The sequence below is a fragment of the Impatiens glandulifera genome, chromosome 6 (assembly GCF_907164915.1).
Source record: "Impatiens glandulifera chromosome 6, dImpGla2.1, whole genome shotgun sequence".
Taxonomy (NCBI): domain Eukaryota; kingdom Viridiplantae; phylum Streptophyta; class Magnoliopsida; order Ericales; family Balsaminaceae; genus Impatiens; species Impatiens glandulifera.
In genome coordinates, this window is record NC_061867.1 from 20801587 (window position 1) to 20817167 (window position 15581).

At 32.8% G+C, this 15581-nt stretch overlaps 2 protein-coding genes and 1 long non-coding RNA gene across 5 annotated transcripts; all 3 read right to left on the reverse strand.

Moving 5' to 3' along the window:
• Positions 1 to 1834: 1834 nt before the first annotated feature.
• On the reverse strand, positions 1835 to 4845 carry LOC124942599 (outer envelope pore protein 16-3, chloroplastic/mitochondrial). 3 transcript variants are annotated; one of them, XR_007099711.1, is made up of 4 exons: positions 4705 to 4831; positions 3976 to 4317; positions 1973 to 2313; positions 1835 to 1894 (listed from the first exon to the last, which is right to left on the reverse strand). XR_007099711.1 is itself a non-coding variant. In XM_047483131.1 (3 exons), exons 2-3 carry the CDS (start codon positions 4304 to 4306, stop codon positions 2165 to 2167), a joined length of 480 nt encoding a protein of 159 aa, XP_047339087.1. In that variant the 5' UTR covers positions 4307 to 4317; positions 4746 to 4845; the 3' UTR covers positions 1835 to 2164. The 3 variants fall into 3 exon arrangements, 2 of the variants coding, with proteins under 2 accessions (XP_047339087.1, XP_047339086.1); XM_047483131.1 differs by having other exon boundaries at positions 1835 to 2313; positions 4746 to 4845; XM_047483130.1 differs by having other exon boundaries at positions 1835 to 2313.
• Positions 4846 to 6050: 1205 nt separating this feature from the next.
• LOC124942378 (protein STRUBBELIG-RECEPTOR FAMILY 2) lies at positions 6051 to 9263 on the reverse strand. The gene is made up of 13 exons (XM_047482868.1): positions 9124 to 9263; positions 8972 to 9043; positions 8837 to 8902; positions 8529 to 8744; positions 8373 to 8444; positions 8229 to 8294; positions 8079 to 8144; positions 7652 to 7986; positions 7033 to 7564; positions 6813 to 6960; positions 6596 to 6735; positions 6366 to 6522; positions 6051 to 6295 (listed from the first exon to the last, which is right to left on the reverse strand). Coding segments are annotated over exons 4-13 (1701 nt in total). The 5' UTR covers positions 8531 to 8744; positions 8837 to 8902; positions 8972 to 9043; positions 9124 to 9263; the 3' UTR covers positions 6051 to 6112.
• Positions 9264 to 9456: 193 nt separating this feature from the next.
• On the reverse strand, positions 9457 to 9892 carry LOC124941271. Its single transcript, XR_007099629.1, has 3 exons — positions 9800 to 9892; positions 9656 to 9717; positions 9457 to 9575 (listed from the first exon to the last, which is right to left on the reverse strand). It is a non-coding gene; the product is annotated as an uncharacterized LOC124941271 (long non-coding RNA).
• Positions 9893 to 15581: the final 5689 nt, after the last annotated feature.

Here is a 15581-nt window from a genome sequence, read left to right on the forward strand (position 1 = left end):
CGAATATTTACCTACAAGTTCGGCTCGAAAAACATAAACTAAAATTAAATTTTCAATAGGGTTTAATATAAAAATAAATGAATTAATAAATATATTTTTTATTATAATGTTCGAAAAACTCAACAAGTCATCGAGCAAGTATTATATGAGTTAGAGCTCGACTCGAACTTGGTCAAAGTTAAACTCAAGTCGAGCTTTGATTGAGCGGCTCGCAAGCGACTCACGAGCAACTTACCTCATTTACTGCCCTAGGCGGGATCCCCTGTTACTCAAACTCCTTGCTCTATGTGCCCTCTCATATGGAAGAGATGAAAATGTAATTTATTTATTTTTATTTTTTTAATAATTACACCCCCTCACTGTCAGAGGGCACATAGGATACAGAGTTTTTCGTAACGGGGATCCAGCTGAGATTTTAGATGGTTAGATTTTGTCTTGTAGTTTCATTTCTTTCCAAGAAGGGTTATAGATTGATGGAACAATAATACTAGAAAAGGAGCTATAATTTTAAGTTGTAGAGGTTGAACATAATGTAATTTCAAATTTAGGAGAAAAGTTGAACTTAATAAAAAAACAAAATTAAAAAACAAAACAAAAAACAAATGCACTTTCAGAGAATCAATATATGGAAGAATATACACAAGCTTACTTTAAAAACACTGTATTACTAGTCTATTATCAATTTTTTACATTTGTACATATAAAAGTTTAGTAAGTAATAAATTTTTCTTGTATTGGGACCTAAGATTAATCCAATTCGTACATAGATCTGTCATACTCATTATCCTTATGTACACTACCTGGAAATTGAAGCTTATTTCATACTTCATTTTATTTCAAATAATGTGATCATGAAGCTTTTGGCTTTGAGATTGCGAGATTCATTTCGGTTGGATATAATTGGTATAGTTCCGGTCTAAATTTTCTCTACGATTATTTTGTAGGGGTGTTTGATTTTTCACATTGTTGTGGATGCAAGTTCATTTGATTTCGAGTTTATTTGAAAAATCTTTCTAGGTCTTAGTGTGAATTCGGATCTAGACAAGAATGGGATAATAAAAAATACTCTCATTTAAATGTAGATCAAGATCTGAAGACATCACATTTGAAAACAAATTAGTTAGAGATATATTCATAAATTTATCATGTATATTCAAATGGACCTAGTATATTTGGATGTTGATGTTTGCTTCTTACCTATAAATTTAAGAGTTGTTTAGTATTTAATCTATGAGATGAAATGATTTTTTTTAAAAATGTATGTTGATTAAAAAAAGAAACTAGATCCAAACTATGAATTAATTATTAGGGCATGTATGTTTTATCGTGTAACACAACTCAGCATTAGTAATGACGAAGTAAATTAGAATGTTTTTTTTTTTGTCACACTATTAAAGACCTGTTTGAATCAATGTGAACCCTTCACTTAATTAAAAGATCAATTTTTTATAACTCTAATAGAGGTTTCTTCACTAAATATTATTTTTAATTAATTAATAAATTAAATAGTTAAAAAAAAAATATGACTTGGATATATTAATTTTGAATAAAAAAATCCCAAAAAACAAAGATCAAACAACCTCCTATAGTCCTATAGATGATAAATAATCTAAAACATAAAAGATCTCATTGGATTTCCACTCAAAATAAAAAAGTATATTTCTCATGTAGTTAGCTTAAGACTGAAGAATATGTTTCACAGTATATGAAGGTTTCTATTATTAATATTATTCAATTTGACAATCAATATGCAGAAAATCAAAAGATGAACATTTGAGTACAGAAAGATTATGGTAAGAAAATAAAGATCATTCAAAAGGAGACAATGATAACATTGAAAAAGTCATTTCAATCAGATTGCTCATAAATTGATCACAATATTTCTGAACTTAATCTGGCAACAATTCAGACAATTACTCTACCAGATCTGAATCCAGATTCATAACCCATAAATATCCTCATTGTACTAAACCAACCAATAGAATTCCAAACAATAATGTAAAGGTGCAAATTTATTGAATAATTTTTTCTTTCAAGCATCCAGAACACAGTTGCGTCATGAAAACTCACGGAAAATCAAAACAGTTTTCAGCATGCTAAAATCGTAAGCATATTGAGCTTCAGCTAGTCAGGCTGCAAAGAACTCCCCCTTGAAAATAAGAGGTCAGTTATTGACATTAGGCCTCTTTTTCGTCTCATAAGGGTAGTACTCCTTGCCTGTGTCAATTCTCGTGGTTTGACCTCCAACATCGATCACACCAGATGTAAATGCCAATGACGCTCCAGCAGCAAGCGCAATTGGAATGCTTCTCGCTGCCAATATCACATATCTATAAGCCACGGCCCACTTGTTTTGTGTTTAATTCATTTCATACATTAAGCATAGGAAATTGAAAGATAAATAGAAGAAGATAATATAGTGGAACTCATGCTAAATAGTAGGGATATATAAGTAAATAGTATACGGGTACAACTTTCTGTTTCTGGATCTAATCCAGATACAAATGATTAATCGCCTAATTAAATTTTGTTTGTCTCACAGAAAAAAAAGGTATGATTGAATCTTCTCTCATCCAAAGGCTTATGACGTTCTCTTCTCATCTACAAATCCTAGATCTCTAGGCTGATACGTTACATATACATTCAACATTGTATCATCAATATACAAACACACGTATTTCAAATCAAGGAAAAAGTTTGGACTTTGTTCATCTAATGAGAAAAATGCATCATAATATGTTAGACCCCAACCTTAGGTCTCAAAAAGCTATATTAGAATGAACATTAAGACTTGGTTGTTTTAGCTTTCACATGTTCTAATGAAATCTGAATGAACATCTTAGCATTTCTTCCCAAAAGATAATGCCCTTGGGTGCAACTACAGAATTTGAAAAGCTAGCAAATAAGTCTAAATCATCATGGCCTTGTTTAGTATGGTTATTTCAGATTAATTTCAAATAACCCACTATCCAATCAACAATCTACTCATCAATCACATCATTCAAATCATCAACAAAAAGACCAAAATACTCTCTATTTAATAAAAAAAAACAAATTTATGTTTTCATTGTATATTCATACTTTTAATGTCTTTTACTCAATATAAATTAATTTTTAAAACCTACATCAAACAAGGTTATTTTAAAATAACCAATTGTTATTCAAATAACCCTTAAGATCAAACAAGGCCCTACATAATTTATTCTTACATATATAACAACATTGAGAATCAACCTCACTCCAATCATGCCCTACCAAAAAGAAATAGCTCAAAACATTTAATGATATGTGAAAAAAATAGCATATGAGAATATAAAACCTTGTCATGTAACGACAATTAGCTATTAAGGCTGGTGGGATGAATGGAGAAACATTATGAAACACCATTCTAAGGTTCCCACTCCTAAGATTAGGATACCTTGAAAAGGGGAACCCCCAATTCCTGGTACAATCAAAATTAGTATTGCTTTGGTGTGATCTATAGATGATTTAATAGCGAGAGATCATTTTGGAAAACTCATCATGTTTCAATGGGTTAGTCTAAGTTCATTGGATCCACTAATCTATTATGTATCTACAATTCTTTGGGCTCTGTCCCAGGCACAAGTGTTTGGTTGGCATAATGTTGCAGTGGAGTCTGATTCTGAAAACGATGTCCATTGTTGTCTCGGGAAAAAGATCCTTTGGAAGATCCAATAAAATGTGAAGATGTACAATCCATTAATGGATCATAAGATTGTTATTTGAGGGTGTAAATACTCTCATTTGTATGTCATTCATGTTCTTAATGTTTTATCCAGTTTTTCACCAAATAAAAAAGGATATAAGCACAACGACTATAAAAAACAGACAAGGTTAAGCTAAGAAAACTTGACAACAAGATCTAAAGCCACAAAAACTGATTCCCCACATCAATATTAGAAAATATGCAAAGAGAAATCATGCAAATGTGGATTCACCAAAACAAGTAATTACCTTTGAAACCAATGACAGAAGCTCCAGCAGCAAAACCTCCAACAGCTCCATTTACAAAGTCCCTCTTCATCCTGTAATTTTGAAGCAGCTGCTCCACACCAATATAAACACCACCAATGGCAGCAAAAGTCACCCCATAGTTACCCATCATCTTAAGAGTCCTTATCAGCCCAGGAAGTGCAACACTTCTCTCTACACGAGGCACATCGTGCCATGTAGCAACAATAGTTCCCCAAATATTTCCAGCAACGAAACCACTAGTTGCTCCCTTTAATGTCTTCGTTATTGGAGTGTCCTCTTCTTCCAAATATCTTAATTCCGCAGGATTCATCGTGTTTTTGTCTGACAAGAGATCAGAATGTCAATAATAAATCAAAGCATTAACACAACCAAACAATCAAACCAAAGACCGAAACAATTAAAAACAAACATTTGATCTAAAAACCAAGTTTCTCAAAGATCGAAGAACAAGTAAACATCAAATTAGGAACCAACAAAAATCAGCCAATACCAATTTGCAAATCGCACCCAGGTATGCAAACACGCACAGACAGATAAACAAGTCTACATCTTAAAACGATACACAATCTGGGTCTTTGACACAGAACTGAATAGAAAGTATTTCACCATCATTTGAAACCCTAAATCCTCAAAAAGTCAAAATCCATTACAAAAAAAGAACAAAGAACAAGCGCGAAGAGGTAGGAGAGAGGGAGAAAGAATTGGCACCGGTCGGCTTCAATTCGGATGAGTAAGAACCGGACACTGACCTGACCTGCGTCTCCTTTCACGAATCGATCCTGAAGCAGATCCTAGTGTGGTGTTTTCTTCTACGGCTCATCTGTGTTAACAAATTACATTTATTTTATTTCTTTTGTAAAGAAGTTCATTTTGTTCCCTAAAGTTATACTATGAATTTGTTTTCTTCCTTAACTTAAATTAGGATCGTTTTATTGATTAAACCTTTACAAATTGTTCAAATTATATTTCTAACTTCATATTGGGTTTACTTTGTTAATGTAGTTTTTTTTTTCTTCTTTCAAGATGCACTTTAGAAATATAAACACAATTTTAGAAATAATTTTCATATAAATTGATCTATTAATCTTTTTAATGTTAAAAATAGGAATGAAATTGGTTAACAGTACAAATGTGTTCACCAAGATTAAAGAAAATGTGTTAAATTACAATGAGAGAAAAATGTCGCCCATAATTTATATTAATGCAGTTAATGATATTTAAGTTTAAAACTAGTTTAGTGACAATGATTTAATATATAAATAGTTGGCTGTTAATTGTTTATTTATTAGTTATGTCGTTTGTGTTTGAAGGAGGGTGAGAGATATCTCGTATTATTTTACATTGTAAGAATGTCGCTAGTATTTGAAATCCGTATTATTGATATTCATTAGGTTATGTCGAAAATCAGTGCATGTTGGGAAAAGTAGATTGAGGCAATTAGATTTGAGGGTCACAGACAATATAGTTATATCTTAATTATTTTTTGATGGATAATTTGGTTGGAAAGCTATAGTAGAACTTTCAACATTCTTAAATGATTGTTGCAGATCCTTCTCAATGTTATCATCTTAACATTATATGAGATTTGATTCGGGGAGTCGACGAATTCAGTCAGAGATCTCATTGCACTTTTGAAAGATCTTCGCACACATTAATTTTTAATTAATTTTATTGATTTTCTCTACATCAATTTTATGCTTTTGTCGTTGTCCTTAAACAACTATTTATTTCATAATATCATTCATGGATCATTTAAAAAAAATTACTCTTGCTCTAACAATTTAAAGTGTTTTAAATGAAAATTTAAGAGTGAACTTTAATCTAAATCTATTTTTGTCACTTAAATTATCTTAGTGAATTAAATAAAGATGTTATAACATATTATTATTGAGACCATTCTTATAAAAATGATTCTAGTGAAGAAGTTATATATTTTTAGTTTAATCTAGTGTTATTGTTTTTTTTATCTGGATGTACATTATTTTTATCATTTTATTGTAAAATTTAAAAAGTATATTGAGTAACTAACCAACTAAATCCTTATATTGATATTGATATCAACATCTTTATTGTTTGTTGTTACAATGATGATATAGTAATGAAAAAACCTATAAAATCAAATAGAGGAGACACTCATAGTGGGTGATACTCCTCCTTTGAATCGTGTATGTGATGAACGAAAAGACCTCTCAAATCCATCCAATTGAAAAGCATTCCCACATGAGTTATTGTTTATCACCATCAACTTTGTCAATGATTCTACCACATCCGACATCACCGGTCTGAATTTCCCCTCCGACTACATAATATATTCAACATTATTATTATTATGTGACAAGAATTCATTTCAATATCTACTTAAATAATACCTGAATACAAAGGGATACTATGTCTGCAAACTGTGATAAAGCCCTCGAAGATATCATTCTTCTCATATACAAATCAACCATTTTTCCCAGAGCATCACTGTCGTGTAATCTCAATGATGCCCATTTCGCTAATGATTGTTCTTCCATCTCCAGTGAACTGTATATACATATATCATCATCATACATAACAATAAAATCACTAACCTCTAAACAAACACAAACAAACACACCTATCAAAAGCCTTCCTTCCTGTTAACAATTCCAAAAGAAGCACACCAAATGCATACACATCTCCTTTCGCCCCAACACCATTTACTCCCTTCTCTTCAGGCGATATGTACCCTCTATCACCAATAGCATTCTCCGAAGCCTGCTTCATTCACATCATCAATACTAACTCCTGCGCCTACTCTTTTCAAATAATCTTGTCAAATCATTTCAAATTACCTTCACTTTTACACTGTTACTAGTAAGGGGCCTCAGAATAGCCAGCCCACTGTCTGATAACCGGGGCATGAGCTCCTCGTCAAGTAAAACATTCGCCGACTTTAAGTTGCTATGCGTCATTGGAGGCAAGCAAGTTGAATGCAAATATCTGTTTATCACACCAATAACATGTATTCAAATTTTACAAACTGATTAACTGCAATTCTTCTAGAATACTTACTTCAAGGCCCTTGCTATGCCGATTGCAATTTTGAGACGAATGTTCCAAGAGAGTGGCTTTTTACATGCTTTACAATGGAGAGCATCGTAGAGGGTCAAATTACCTACAAACTCGTATAACAGAGCATGCTGTCCACGGTTTACATAATATCCAACAAGTGTCACAATATTGGGGTGCCTCAGCAGGGCTACATTTCGAACAACACTCAAGAATTGTTCTTCTTCATGGAGTGACAACGCTACAGTGACAATGTTCTTCACAGCCAATACCTGTCCATTCGGGAATTCTGCCTTGTAAACTGACCCGAGTGATCCCTCTCCAAGAAGATTGCTTTCACTGAAACTATTCGTTGCAGATTGTAGCTCTGAAAGTGTGTACACCTTTGCACCAATTGGGATCTTGCATTTTTTTGAGTAACTTCTTCTTGTAGAGATAGCATTAGCTCTGTTATGTAAAGGTGGTGGTGGTGGTGAAGGAGGAGAAGAGCTTATACTGGAGACTCGTGGACTTACTTCATGTGCAGAGGAATGATCTACCAAACAGAATCATTCACTATTAATTGTACAATAATTAATCCCTTATAAATAAATAATTGTGAATAGCTGAAATTTGAATTCACCTCCTGATGGCATTGTGCTGACTGGAAGAGAGTGATTTGTGCCATCTTCTAAGTCAACTTTCGTAGAATGCTTTCTCACTAGTGACCTGTGGATTTTAGAACCAACAAAAAAAGCCGAAAAGCTAGCCAGTAAAGTTCCAACCACCAAAACAGTCGTGCCACCATAGCCTAGCTTTTTCTTCTTGTGTCCAATGAACTCTATTGATGGGTAGTTCTCAATTGCATTAGAATTGGTGGCTGGTGGACTACTCAAATTTTGTTTCCCTTCCACTATGTCTAACGGATAATTCCAAGGAGGGTCGTTTTCTCCTGCCTTAAGATTGTTGCCTCCTAACCTGGCCAAACCAAAATGTTTGTTGATAGTCATCCCACACATGTCACTTTGTACCCAAAAAACGAAAATACAACTAAAAGCTTGATAGATTACCATAAATTGTTTATATTTTGGAATTGTTTGGGAATAACACCACTAAAATGATTTTCTTGAATGTTCCTAACAACATATGTAGACAGGCCAATTTAGTAGTTAATTTAAAACATGAAGACATATTCAACTGATTTCTGCCTCCAAACTTACAAGTCAGTAAGTGGGAGATTGGACAAAAGGATTAATGATCCTGTGAATGTATTATGTTGCAGGAACCTGCATTGCTTATCAGGTTGATCAACCGAATAGACAAGAAAAAAGGCTGAAAGATATACAAACTAGTTTGCAACTCACAGTTTTCTGAGATTTGTTAGAGATCCAACGGATCTAGGTAAGTCCCGGCTGAAGTTATTGTAAGACAGATCCCTGAAAAATAAAATGAACAATGGATGTCAAAAGTTCAAACTAAAATATCCTAAAGAATAAAAAAACATTCTAAAATTGCAGTACATTTCTCTTAGATTTTGTAAACCGTTGAACACATCCCCTATGGGTCCAAGCAAAGAATTGTGACTCAGATTCCTGCAATGGAAGCATATCTCAAACCAAGAAACAGACCATTAGAAGATGAAAGTAAGAAAGAAAAAAACTCACAAATGCCGGAGTTTTCCCATATAAGCAAGTGTGTGTGGTAAGTTTGCATTGAGTTTGTTGCACGACAAATTACTGCATTCAAAGTTGAGAAAAAAAAAGAAAGATATAATGAAAGGATCTCAACTAGATTGGGGATAAATATGGAAGGAAGAAAAGTATCCTACATTCTTGTGGCATTGAAAGGCAAGCTGTATGGTATCTCAGCCTGAATATTATTAACACTTATATCCCTGAATAATTATGTGAAGTGTTAATTTTTACATTGTTAATGTATTTAACAAATTGACATCTTTTCTTACAGCTCTTTCAAGTTGTGTAGATTGGAGAGCTGAGTCCCGAGGTTTCCAGTAAGCTGTAGACCATTTAGTTTTCTATGTATAGAGAAGAATGAAAAGTAGTTAGACAGTTGAATGAAGAGCAAATGGAGATGAATGGTTTTACAAGCCATTACAGAATGATGACTGATGACCCGGAGCAAGAAACTCCAGTCCATGATTCCCCACATGGATCTCCCTCACTTGCTTTCCATCCATGAAGCTGTGATGGCGTGTTGAGTGTTCTATACAGATCTTGAAGTGCCATTACTAAATAGATGAAGAAACGGAAAGAAAAGAGAGTTAGTAAGAATTCAAGAAATGCAGCACTTAACATAAGATTAGTGTACCAATTCATGAAATAGCATCTGAAATATAGTGTAAGTATGGAAAACACATCCATTGTTTTGTATGCTAATCAAGAATCATTCAATAAACAAAAATAAGGGAATCCATTAGATTACAGTCAAGAAAATCAGTATCAGCTGCAGCCGGCAGGACCGATATTGCAATGAAAACCACCATACTCATGTACAACATTGTTGTACACTGATTCGCCATAGTTCAGAAGTAGAGCAATGTTTATTTCCTGAAACCCATGTAAGAAATACAGAATCAAGGAGAAAACAACATAAGTAATGAAAAATAAAGGAAACCCAAGTAGAAAACCTTCCAATGTTCACATTCACAAACTTCACAATCATATCCCTTGCTCGAAGTTTGTGCTTCAACTGTAGTTGCAGAGATCTGTGTTAACTAAACGATAATCGATGACGTTTATCCAGCAAGAAGTGAAGAACGATCGGAACTTACAATGATGTTCATATGCGATAGAACTTATCGCGTGGGTTGGGAAGATTCAGAGTCGGCAAGAATAGTCAATAGTGAAGCAGTTGAGCAGCAATCGTCGGCTTCAAACAGTTAAGTCGGTTGAAGAATACGTAACAAGTATTTTATTCGTTTGAATTATAATTCTATATAGTCAAAAAAATATTTTAAAATTAATTCAATTATAAGTATTATTTAATTATGACTGTATTATCAAAAATTGAATTTAAATTAATACAAAATTTGAATACTTTTTTCTTAATTAAAGTTTGAAGTATATTTTTTAATGCAAAATTAGATGTTTAAAAAATTTCTTTATAAATAAATCAAAATAAGAGTTAAAGTGAGTTTTGAAAATATTTATTATGCGCTTGAAAAATAAATAATTATTTATGTGAACATATCTTATTATACTATTATTTTTTAAATGCACAATGATAGATTATCCTCGTAGTCATGATATACTTCAACTGAAGACGTTATTAGTGATAATCGAACGAATAACCATAAATCTCTTAAAAAATAGTGTTCCGTCTAGCTTATTATTATTATTATTTTTATAAACTTGAGTCCACCACAATCTATTGTAGATCCGTCTCTAATTATAGTAAACATTATACTGTAGTTTTGCTGCAATTATAATAAAAAGGGTTCAATATTGGATGTTTGTTTATTCGCTCACCACAATTTATATTTGTTAAATTATTGCATTGTACATCATCACAAATATATAATTCAGATAATCTTAATTTAATTTAATTTAAACTTAATCCAAACAAAATTACTCATCTAAAATGTAATTTGATTCGTTTTGAATTTCAAATTAATTTTTATTAAATCTCAACTATTTTTTATTTTAAATTATTGAGACACTGGCTTACTAAAAATATATATAATAATAAAGAATACATAAATTACTCCATAAGCTGCGGTAGCATTCAAATTATGGAGGTCGTGGTAACTAAAAGTCTAAAACAACATAATATTTCTCTCTTTTTATATTAGAGGCTATAATTCATTATATACGTTTCATTAAAAAATTAATATTTATCTCTATGCGGTTAGAGGCTAAGCTTTCATAGTATTTTTCCACGGGAAATTTGACGAAATGACTCTCATAATATGGGTAAATGAGCCGGTGACCAGCACATAATTTTAAATGTGCTGGTGACCACTCCATATTTTTTTAATGAAATTTCTCTGTCGCGAGACGCAACCGGATGCCATGTGAAAAATCTACAAATCGCGAGATGCAATTTATTTTATTTTTTAAAAAAAAATATTGGGTCGGTTGTGTCTCGCAATTGCCGGTTGCGTCTCGCGATTGCCGGTTGCGTCTCACGATTGTGAACTTTTCACAGGACATCCGGTTGCGTCTCGCAACGGGGTAATTTCGTCAAAAAATATAAAGTGATCACCAGCGCATTTAAAATTATACGCTGGTTATCAGCTCATTTTAGTCACTTTGTAGGGTCCTTTCGTCAAATTTTCCACCAGAATTCTCTCTCCATTAGATATTGAGCTTACGTTGCATATTTGAAATTAACAAGAGATCTTAACATTATGGAGATGCTGAAGATGAAGAAAGTTCACTTTAAACCTAATTCTCCGATTCAGATTCCATCTCCTCCTGATCAACTGTTCGTCGCAACAGGCGATGGAGAAACCTCTCTACGTTAGAGGCTGAGCTTCCGTTGTATTTTCTCACCAGAATTCTCCCTCTCCATTAGAGGTTGAGCTTCCGTTGCACATTTCAAATCAAACAATAGATCTAACATTATAGAGATGATGAAGACGAAGAAAGTTCACTTTAAACTTAATTCTCTGATTCAGATACCATCTACTCCTGATCAACTGTTCGCCGCCGCAGGCGATGGAGAAACCTCCCTACGTTAGAGGCTGAGCTTCCATTGTATTTCCCACCATAATTCTCTTTCTCCATTAGAGGCTGAGATTCCGTTGCATTTTTCAAATCAAACAAGAGACCTTAACATTATGGAGATGATGAAGACGAAGAAAGTTCACTTTAAACATAATTCTCCAATTCAAATTTCATCTCCTCTTGATCAACTGTTTGTCACTCTAACAAGTAACATTTAGGCCTTGTTTGATGAAGGGGTTTTTGAGATAAAACCCAGTTTTTATCCCAAAACGCAAATATCATATCAACCATCAAATTAATTAATTTTATCATTTAAATACCTAAACTACCCTCTAACTAAATTTAATATTATTTTTATTAATTACCTTAAACAAAAATTAAAACCTCATATAATTCTAACTACGCTTGTGTGAAGCAAAAAGTTAGTAAGTCCATCCGGTGCTCGACCGTTGTCCTTGAACTTCTATTTATGGTTGAAGTGCACCAACAGTCGAATATTCTTTGTGGACACGTGGCATGTGTACGTTGGATGACCTCTTATAGTACGAGAGTACAACAGACTCTGAGTATTTGGATCATGGCCGTATTGAACAGGTAGTGCGCCAAATATCCTCTGATCTTGTCTTGTACTGGGAATGTAATTGAGAGATATCTGCGTACGTGACATTCATTCATTTGATAGAATCAGCTGACTTGTCAAATTGCTGAAGACAGGAACAACAGACAACTGAGTGAACGTGGTTAGACGGATGTTTCCTTCAGACGGATGCTAAAGCAAGGCATCAAACGTTCTTTTTTAGACCGCGTCTAAAGGAGTTAGACGTTCTCGTCAAACTACGCTTCCCTTTAGACCGCATATAAAGGAGTTAGACGTCCTCGTCTAACTACGCTTCCCTTTAGACCGCGTCTAAAGGAGTTAAACGACCTCGTCTAACTACACTTCCCTTTAGACCACGTCTAAAGAAGTTAGACGTCCTCGTCTAACTACGCATCCCTTTAGATATCATCTAAATGAGTTAGACGTCCTCGTCTAACTATGCTTTCCTTTAGACCGCGTCTAAAAGAGTTAGACCTCCTCGTCTAACTACGCATCCTTTTAGACAACGTCTAAAAAAGTTAGACGACCTCGTCTAACTACGCATCCCTTTAGACAACGTCTAAAGGAGTTAAACGTTCTCGTCTTACTACGCATCCCTTTAGACAATGTCTAAAGGAGTAAGACAACCTCGTCTAACTACGCTTCCCTTTAGACCGCGTCTAAAGGGGTTAGACGTCCTCGTCTAACTACGCTTTCCTTTAGACCGCATCTAAAGGAGTTAGACGTTCTCGTCTAACTACGCTTTCCTTTAGACCGCGTCTAAAGGAGTTAGACATCCTCGTCTAAATACATAAGACGTTTAAGACAGTCTGCTTCAGATCGCATCTAAAGTAACAATGTCTTTTAGATTTGTGCTGCACAAAACAAATGGACAACTTAGTCTTATTCAAACTACATCATCAAAATTATGTTCCAAACCATAAAAGTCGTTTGTATTATTTTAAAGTTAATTAAACTATTTTTTTTCTTAATTAACATTCTCTTTTCTTTGTTTTAATTTTTCCCAACACATATCATATTATTTAACATAACATTTAAATTTTAAATAATTCAAATAAATAAATAATTATACTAAAAAATAAAATTTATATATTTGAATAACAAACATTATTTAATTTATAAATATACCTCATCTAAATTAAATATTTATTAAAAAATTTATTCTAATTTTTTTTATATAAACTAATTATAATCATGATTCCAAATAAATATATTAATTAATTTAAGTTCATATTTTTTCAATTTAATAAAATAAAAAATATTATAATGTAGTTCAAAAAAAATATTATAACTCTAACAATATTATATAAAAACATCTATTATCAATATTATATTTGTATTGATATAATACATGACATTCAAATGAAACAAATAATGACAATAAAATTATAGACAACCCATATAAAATTATCATTCATTCATGTCTAATACAATCATACACTTTTTCAGAAAGCTCATCTCGAAATTGATCCATTTCATTACGAGGTAAACATTAGGCGACAATAAAATATCATTGTCTACTAGTACTACATTGTCATTGCTTGGGTTTTCATCCATTGTGACTTCTATATTATTTTTCCGAACAAAATTATGTAAACCTACAGTTGCTTGAATTATTTGAAGTTGTTTCTTAAGATTAAATCCACGTAATGATCCTCCTTTTGAGATAATTTGCCACTTATTTTTCCAAATTCCGAATGTCCACTCTATGGTTGATCTGTGCGAAGAGTGTTGCATATTGAACATCTCTTTTCTAGTATAAGAAAGTACTCCTCCGAAATGATGAGGATGGTAATTTGTTCGAGGATATGGGGCTAAATACCCTATTTGATTCGAATATCCAGAATCAACCAAATAATATTTTTCTGTAACAAATTAATAATTATTTATAGTATTATTTACCATAAACCTGATATGTGTTTAATTAACGGACCCAGGAGTGGATGTGGTAAATGATACTGAGGAGTATGTCGCGCATTGATCCTTCTACACCAGATACAAAATAAGTGAGCATGAGATGGTTGTGTGCCCCAATCGTCCATGCCAACAATACGAATTTTCTACTTTAGGATACACTTCCACGCGAATACCATCTATAGCACCAATGCAATTCTGCACACATGACAACATAAATTAGATAATTTCTTACATATTTTTTCACATATAAAATTAAATATATAAATTGAAACCTTAAATATTTAATGTAATGTTGTTATTGTTGTAAACTTTAGATGTATAATATTTTGATCAATCGATTGTATCTCAGTAATACTTAGTCGATGAAGGGATTTTTTTTTAGGAAAATGGTTAGAACTATTTCATTAAAATCCCCAAAGTGGGAGAATTAGAAATCAAAGCTAGACAAATCCTAACTATGATTAAGGATGACAATCAAAAGACTCTAAAAAAACTAATTGGTGACATTTATACATTCTAAAAAAAAAACAAAAAACAAACATAAAAGAATACATTCAAACTTAACTATCCCAGCCTAGCATTTTCCTATGTCATCCGTTTTCATTGAGAGACCTTCTTCCCCTTCCTCTTCCTTTTCCCGTTCCTCGGACGATGAAAGGAGGTTGTATTGAAGATGATGATGAATATTGTTGTTTCTCATTTTGAATTCTCTTTTTGTACGTGCCCATTTTGATTTGATAGAAAGAATTGTTTCTGAGAATTTCAGGGCTTTTATCTTTGTTATCTTCAACTAGAATTTTTGTGTTCTTATCTTCATTATCTTCGGCTTCAGCTTCAGACTCCACATTAGTTTTGGAATCTTCTTTATCGGCTTTAGAATTCTCTGTTTTAGCTATGAAATTTTGGGTATCTTCCTCTTGAGTTTCCTCAACAACAACTCGAGGTTTATCTTCTATTTCCATTCCGATCCTTCGCATTATAGAAAATTTTCTTTTCCTCTTCACCTTGATTCCCTTTACTTTCTTTACTTCACTTCTTTCAATTTTCCCAGAATCCTTCTTACTTTTCTCCTCTGCATTCTCCTCATTTTTTTCTTTTTTATCAATATCCTTAACTTCCACAATATTCTATTTCATTCTTGATTCTTCCGTTTCATTTTCCTGCTTTTTTGCTTCTTGGGATTTCGTGATTTTTTGTTCTTCCTCAATTGCTTTTGCACATTTAGTACCAACATGTTGGAAAGTATTGCAGAAAGTACACCCATTTGGCCTCCATTCATATGAGATTTCCATTATTGTGGGCTTTCCCTTCCTATCAACAACTGTCATATTCTTTGGTAGTGTACTTTGAAAATACACTTCAATGCTTAT